Source organism: Oncorhynchus clarkii, chromosome 16 (assembly GCF_045791955.1).
Source record: "Oncorhynchus clarkii lewisi isolate Uvic-CL-2024 chromosome 16, UVic_Ocla_1.0, whole genome shotgun sequence".
NCBI classification, from domain to species: Eukaryota; Metazoa; Chordata; class Actinopteri; order Salmoniformes; family Salmonidae; genus Oncorhynchus; species Oncorhynchus clarkii.
Genome location: NC_092162.1, coordinates 31,582,429 through 31,590,546, shown reverse-complemented (window position 1 = coordinate 31,590,546; position 8,118 = coordinate 31,582,429). Strand labels below are relative to the sequence as shown.

General features: G+C 40.7%; 1 protein-coding gene across 1 annotated transcript in view; it reads right to left on the bottom strand.

Moving 5' to 3' along the window:
• Window positions 1-2,268: 2,268 nt before the first annotated feature.
• The window catches only part of LOC139367558 (phosphatase and actin regulator 3-like), a 53,518-nt gene continuing 47,668 nt past the window's right edge, over window positions 2,269-8,118 (bottom strand). The window contains exons 8-12 of the mRNA XM_071105807.1: window positions 4,835-4,890; window positions 4,138-4,199; window positions 3,644-3,784; window positions 3,125-3,201; window positions 2,269-2,720 (exon numbers count right to left, since the gene is read on the bottom strand). Coding sequence (XP_070961908.1) covers window positions 2,705-2,720; window positions 3,125-3,201; window positions 3,644-3,784; window positions 4,138-4,199; window positions 4,835-4,890 — 352 coding nt within the window. The 3' untranslated portion in view covers window positions 2,269-2,704. The remainder of the gene's footprint in view (window positions 2,721-3,124; window positions 3,202-3,643; window positions 3,785-4,137; window positions 4,200-4,834; window positions 4,891-8,118) is intronic.

Genomic DNA, 8,118 nt, shown 5'->3' with positions numbered 1-8,118 from the left:
TTGAATTGTGTTTGGTTGACAACGCAACCAAATATCAACTTTTGAAAGAGATGCATCTTCTGCTTGGACAGCTCCATCTGTGCCACTAAGTCTGACTTTAATTAAATCACATCTCCATTTCAACCAACAATCTAAGTTAAAGAACAGGACTAAATCAAATCAAACTTTAAATGCACTTTAAATAGAGTTTGATTTGATTTAAAAATGCACTATGCAGAAATCACTCTGCCATTTCCTGGTTGCTAAAATTCTAATAGTTTGCCTAATTTCAGTTTATGTGACAAAACAAGCAAGTGTAGTGTAGAGAATCATTGTACGATCTAAATCGCTGTGAAATATCTTTCCCATATCCAAAAAATATTGTATTTTCAGCTGTTTCAAGCTGATTTACCAAACTGAAAGTAAGACTCAAAAACAAAACTTAAGACTGGGAAGCATAGGCATAGTGTACATAGAACAGATCTACCGCTTCTTAGACTTGCTTTCAATGAGAATGACAGATCTATATGGCATTGTGCTTATCCCCATTTCCTCTTCTATCTACTCTGGCACTGAAGAGTTCAAACCCTTAGAAAACGTTTTGTCACCTGCTGTTTTCAGATATGCTTGATGAGGAAAGGCATGAAGTCAGTTCAGAACAGACTCTTCAAGAAAATGGTGAGTGTAAATGACAGTCGTGACTAGGCTAGAGACAAAATAATAATAATTCCCCTTCCACAGCATTAAAGAGGTCCCCCTCTTTTGTAGGCCATACTCAAAGTGCTGACTTTACAAGCGCCGACTGAGACTGCACCCCCTGAGGTGTTGCGAGTGTATTTGAGCGCTGTGTTTTGTGTCTCTCCCTTTAACAAGACAGGACATACTGAGTGTGAGGAGAGGACTACAGGCTCGTTTCCTGCCTGAAGGATCAAGGCCCTAAACCCAAATCAAGTACCACTGCACATTTATAAGATGTGTTTGTGTTCCATGAAGTTTTCTCGTCATTCTACGTTAATTGCAATCAATGAAATATATTGAGCATAACTTAAAGAAATATACATGCCTCATTTAAAAAGTATACAATTTTAATTTACATATTACTATAGAATTTGTATATTTATGAATGAATTTATGTATTATTGCAGTGATGTTTGACACTGTTAATAGCTTTTTTATGGTTTTAACCGTCTCTCGCTGCGAGTAGTATTTTCAAAATATAATGCATTTCTGTGAAAATTGTTCTAATGGCATGCCTGCTGTTAACATAGCCTGAAGTTAATTTCACTTTTAAAATGTTTTAGAATGTGAATTCAGATAAACTAAACTACCTTACTTGGCAGGGATATATGAAAATAGTACTTCAACTTATTCATGTTATTCCAATGGACAAATATCCATGAGTATCAGTTTGAGTGTCCTTTGCTTAGTAACTGTTATCTCACATTGCCAGACTCATGAATCTCACATTCACCCTGCTTACCACTGTACCTGACTACTTTTTGAGCAACACAAAGGGGAAGGCTGGATCGAGGCTTTGCTTTTACATATAGAGCTCGCCAGCTTGTAGTCCTAAAAAACTGAAATTATTTTGCATTTTCTACCTCCAGTTAGTTGGAAATTCATGGGGAAAGATAGGGGTTTTGGGATATATGCCAAAAAGAAGGTCTGAGGTTAATACAGGCTTAGGATATCTTAGACATTTTGTTCTATGAGATAATACAGTATCAGTCAAGTATCATGACTTTTATGAATTATGAAGCTGTTATGAGCTTGTTTTGATTACATAAATGCTTAAAAGTTCACAAAAAGTTGTGTTAGCTGATGAAGATTGTCTCATTGAACAAAATGTATAATATCTCCTAAGCCTGTGTTTACCACAGACCTTATTTACCACAGACCTTTATCCCCCCCCCCCCCCCCCCCCCCCCCCCCCCCCCCACAAACCCATTCATGTTTTGGCCAACGTGCCATGACGGAGTGAGCCTCTGTTAATACCTAAAAAAGACGACATTACTATTGCTCTCTGTTCAGCTGCCTAGCAATCCGTTTATTAAAACTTTCCAAAAAATAAGCTGATTCCCAAAAATAAGAGGAGGCAAAAACACTTTTTTAAAGACCTTGTATTTTGAAGACAAGTAGTGCTTACAAAGGTTTTCTATTTTCAGTAAAGACATTGACAGTCCGGTTCAGATTGACATATATACAGTTGGTACAAAATCTACCCCTGACCGACCACACAGTCCCACAGTCCCCCCCCCCCCCCCCCCCCCCAAGTGACACTTATTATTATTTTTTTATGTAAAAGGTGAAGCTGGTCACATGCACAACCGTCATCTTCCACGTACGGGTTTGCCACCTTCTCAGAGGAGACTGTTAAAAAAACACACGCACACAGACCGAAGTAGATTGTTCTTCCCTCGGCTCCATCTTAACCGATGGGCAGACAGACAGACGGAGTCCGGGGTTCCGTCTTTAGTATTCTGCCTCCAGGCAGCTCCCACAGTGGGATTCACTGCCACACACCCAAACATCACCATCCGTCCACCCCTCCTATCGATGAAGGCCAGGGGCGTGCTGGAGGAATCGAGGACACCCTGCAGACAAAGGACCGGGCTCTGGAAGAATGGCTTTAAGTGCTCCGGCAGTTTTCTAACCGCTGCCGACGCAGCAACCGAAAATTCTAGGCTCAGCAGTATTTCTTCATAGAAGTATCTCCCCTTCGTATTCATGGCCTGTGGAACCTACAGAAGGAAAGGAAGGGGGAAGAGTGAGGGGGAGGAAGAGTCATGAGCGCAGAAGGTGCCTTTGTAATCCCTCCACTTATTATTACAGCTATTCATCAATCTTGTGAGGCTATTTTTAGCACGGCTATGTGCACCGGGGGAGTGGGGTTGCTGTCTCCCTAGATCATTGGTACAAATCGACTGGAGGACATTCGTTTACCACACACACTTAATTGGGGACAGACAGCATTTGTAATTTCTCTTGCCAATATCAGGCCGCGGGGAAGGTAAGCAAGGACTCCCCTCCTCCCCTTTTACGCATCTATCTTTAGCTCTGTGGACCTTTTCTAGACATGCAAGAGGAGTTAAAAATAGAGTCAGCCGCAGCCAAGAATAGAAGCAAGCACAGAACACACACTGACCTCGTAAGGTGCTTGCTCGAGGCATGCACCTCCATCTCAGTGCTTTTGAACTCGTTCAGCTCTTTTCGGATAGCCGCCTGCAGAGGAAGAAAACAAGCGTTAGACTAGAGAGCATCCTTAAGCAGAAGCTTACCACGCACCCATCGACCCTCGCATGCATCGACCCACAGTCTGCAAAACTCAGCACGGAGAGCGTAGTAAACAAAAGAAAGATGACAACAACAAGGTCTTAGCCACAAGGACATAGTCTGAGATATGGAGTGAGAAAAAAACTGAAGCTAGCTAGAAAAAAGTGAGACATTCTGGCTCTATGGAGGAGGTAGCCAGGGCAATAAATACGACAAGTACATCACAAAATGCTCAAAAAGGGTATGTGCCAGTCACTTTGCCATTTGAGTTGGGAATCATTAATTTTGTGTGGAATGTGAAATATGGGAGATGCAGTCGAAGGATCCTTGTTTTTGACATGGTTGACATTCTCACACACACACACACACACACACACACACACACACACACCTTGTCAGCTGCCGAAAGCCTGGTCCAGGGCTTGTCTGCTCTCCTGTCATAATCTTGAGCTTTGGCCACCTCGACATAATCGCTGAAGCGGATGAGAATCTTTCGGTCCCGTAGTTCGTCGACTGTGGGCCGCTGATTGAGCTGAAATACACAATGGTCTGAAATTCCTGTATTCATCTGTGGTTTTGGCATCATAATGCTGCTCTCATAAAAGTAACGATTTTGCCATAGTAGGCTTTTTACAAATATTTGTATGTCTTGTTATGTTCTTATCCAGAGCACTTCACAAAACAAAGATACAACTAGTGTATAGCATTAAATAAATAGTGTATAGCATGAAATAAAGTATAAAAACAGAACAAGTACTTCAGTCAGGAGTAATGGGATGTAGTGTACCTTACTGTTAGTGCATTATTACATTGCCAATTATACCAATAAATGAATAATAATAACTGAATAATAACTAAGTAGTGTAATAAAAAAGTGTAACATACCTTTCTGTTGAGCCGCTGTTTGATTTCCCTCCTCTCCTCTTGTTCGGTCTGGTCATTTCTCTCTTTAAACCAATGAGAATAATACAATTAGTGATAGACAACGACACTGATAAGAACACTTGAGGTTTCAACTGATTTTCATCAGTTATCCCCCTAATCCACATGTCAGTGATGTCACTGTTTGACCCTAAACCTTATCTATGAGTGAATGATTATGAAATCAACACCAGTGTCCCACTGTGTTTGACTGTAGACACCGCTTCAGATATTACAAATAAAGTCTAATCTATGGGGATATATATGTATATTTGAACCATTTAAACATAATTCTTGGTCTAAATGTAAATCTTGTTTCACTCAGGGTCAGATCCAAATTCCCATAGAATCTCGAAATTAAAACGCTTATGTAAGAGAAACACAACGCTAGATAGAGCCTGTCCAAAATAATATGTGCTGTTGGTCAGTTTTCTAAACGAATTTCTCAACATCAAGTCATGTTACAGTATGTATGTTGGAAAACAATGTGTGCTGCTCATCCTTTCCCTCTCCTGAATTTTGCACGAGTGAATGTGTGTATCATAATAAATGTATGTATTGTCCACCTTGGTAGAGTCCTGCGCATGAATTTCACATTACTCAACGAAAAGAAACATAAAAAGTGCAGAAATGTAAATAAAAAGGCAGTTTTACAACTCACGTTTCAGAATATTCCGGCTTTCCAACTCCTCAACGTTCGGCCTCTGGCTGAGTCTCCTGCGAAAAAATACCAGAACCACGTTCTGAACCATTTTCGATTCAAGCTAGGTCAACATCAAATAAGTAGACTTTTAAACCAAATTCGCCTATCATTCTCCTCAATGTAGTTGTTCTATTGGGGAACACCTTGTTTTTCCATCTCGCGTCTAAACCTCGACTATGATGCTTTACTAGAGGCGCCCCCCACATCTGGAATACCCACAGACGCGCGATTTCTTTGTATTTCACGTTTTACCGCTGTTGAAACCTCTGGCTGTCTTAACTTATTGTCTCAAATCGTGTATTATCAGAGAGACGAAGAGCAAACACTAAGTCTACTGTCGTCTTGCATGTGCAGCTGCGCGCTTCACTGTCATCCATTGCAGTCTACTCCACACACACAGGCAGCACCCTTCTTGAACTGAGTCGTGATGCGCTACTCAGGCGAACCTCCCCCTTTCCCGACTGAATGTATAATTTGCTATCCGGAGGAGGTGCATACGAGATTCCCACTCAAGTTATCCACGATCACTCAGACAACATATTCTCAGTTTCACAAAGTTGCTTCTATTCTTCAAATGCTTTTGTTTCGAATTGTAAAATAGGCTACAATTAGCCTTTATTTATTATCTTGACTCACCTATCTAAATGTATATACTCCTGATATGGGTAGCTAGCTACAACACATCTATAGGCCTATCTCAAACTGATTACAAAACTGTATATACGTTTTTTCTTAAAATGTAATAAAAATGATGGGATACTAATAAGATGGTCCCTGGGTCATACAAATAAGCAACTCAAAATAATGACTGATTCATGTTTGCTTAAACCTCACCATCAAAGCTTCAAACAGTCCACAAAAACCAAATGCCCCTGACTTTAGAGTCACCTGTGCATGTGAGCATTTCAAAGACTTTGATATCAATAATAGATAGGGCTCAGCCCTCAGTGCATGTGGCAAACTCACCGCCCAAAAGATAAAGGTAGCGAGACAGAGTCCACCACACAACCTCACAGCATGTCTCGCCCCCGACCAACTTCAAACCTCAATTCCAGAGCTCTGAGTGAGGACCAAAGTCAGGTCACACACCTTGAAGTCGCACGCGCTGAACTCGCCACTGACGTGCCACAGCTGGGTATTGTGGCAGTAGTGCCCATTGCCCTCCCACACTGCTGCTCTTTCCCTCTGAAGAGGTGATCAATTTGCTGGAGCCCTAACAGTTATAGGCAACGTATATACGTACCAAATGCATACAATGAAATGCAAATACAGAAAAATCATGCTTGTATTCAAGACAATGTATTTAATAATACTACTATTATGACAAGACGACTAAACGAAATCAATGTTATTACATTTAATAATCATTGTACTGGTTGTCTTAGGGTTTGATCATAAGAGTTGGATGATGACATTGAACAGCATAAAGAATACAATGGCTTCAATTGTAAAATCGTATAGAATCAGCTTGATCTCCTCTGTCTAAGAGGCGTGGACCTTTTTCAAATATATTTTCAGTGGTATTGTTAACAAACACACCCCTATAAAGAAAATTAGAATTAAAAACAGATTCTACCGTGATCTTGCAGAGTTACTCCACCTCAAGAATTACATTTGGTGAAAGGCTTGGCACCCACATACTCAAATGAGAACTACAGTGCCTTGCGAAAGTATTCGGCCCCCTTGAACTTTGCAACCTTTTGCCACATTTCAGGCTTCAAACATAAAGATATAAAACTGTATTTTTTTGTGAAGAATCAACAACAAGTGGGACACAATCATGAAGTGGAACGATATTTGTTGGATATTTCAAACTTTTTTAACAAATCAAAAACTGAAAAATTGGGCGTGCAAAATTATTCAGCCCCCTTAAGTTAATACTTTGTAGCGCCACCTTTTGCTGCGATTACAGCTGTAAGTCGCTTGGGGTATGTCTCTATCAGTTTTGCACATCGAGAGACTGACATTTTTTTCCCATTCCTCCTTGCAAAACAGCTCGAGCTCAGTGAGGTTGGATGGAGAGCATTTGTGAACAGAAGTTTTCAGTTCTTTCCACAGATTCTCGATTGGATTCAGGTCTGGACTTGACTTGGCCATTCTAACACCTGGATATGTTTATTTTTGAACCATTCCATTGTAGATTTTGCTTTATGTTTTGGATCATTGTCTTGTTGGAAGACAAATCTCCGTCCCAGTCTCAGGTCTTTTGCAGACTCCACCAGGTTTTCTTCCAGAATGGTCCTGTATTTGGCTCCATCCATCTTCCCATCAATTTTAACCATCTTCCCTGTCCCTGCTGAAGAAAAGCAGGCCCACACCATGATGCTGCCACCACCATGTTTGACAGTGGGGATGGTGTGTTCAGGGTGATGAGCTGTGTTGCTTTTACACCAAACATAACGTTTTGCATTGTTGCCAAAAAGTTCAATTTTGGTTTCATCTGACCAGAGCACCTTCTTCCACATGTTTGGTGTGTCTCCCAGGTGGCTTGTGGCAAACTTTAAACAACACTTTTTATGGATATCTTTTAGAAATGGCTTTCTTCTTGCCACTCTTCCATAAAGGCCAGATTTGTGCAATAAACGACTGATTGTTGTCTTATGGACAGAGTCTCCCACCTCAGCTGTAGATCTCTGCAGTTCATCCAGAGTGATCATGGGCCTCTTGGCTGCATCTCTGATCAGTCTTCTCCTTGTATGAGCTGAAAGTTTATAGGGACGGCCAGGTCTTGGTAGATTTGCAGTGGTCTGATACTCCTTCCATTTCAATATTATCGCTTGCACAGTGCTCCTTGGGATGTTTAAAGTTTGGGAAATCTTTTTGTATCCAAATCCGGCTTTAAACTTCTTCACAACAGTATCTCGGACCTGCCTGGTGTGTTCCTTGTTCTTCATGATGCTCTCTGCGCTTTTAACGGACCTCTGAGACTATCACAGTGCAGGTGCATTTATACGGAGACTTGATTACACACAGGTGGATTGTATTTATCATCATTAGTCATTTAGGTCAACATTGGATCATTCAGAGATCCTCACTGAACTTCTGGAGAGAGCTTGCTGCACTGAAAGTAATGGGGCTGAATAATTTTGCACGCCCAATTTTTCAGTTTTTGATTTGTTAAAAAAGTTTGAAATATCCAATAAATGTCGTTCCACTTCATGATTGTGTCCCACTTGTTGTTGATTCTTCACAAAAAAATACAGTTTTATATCTTTATGTTTGAAGCCTGAAATGTGGCAAAA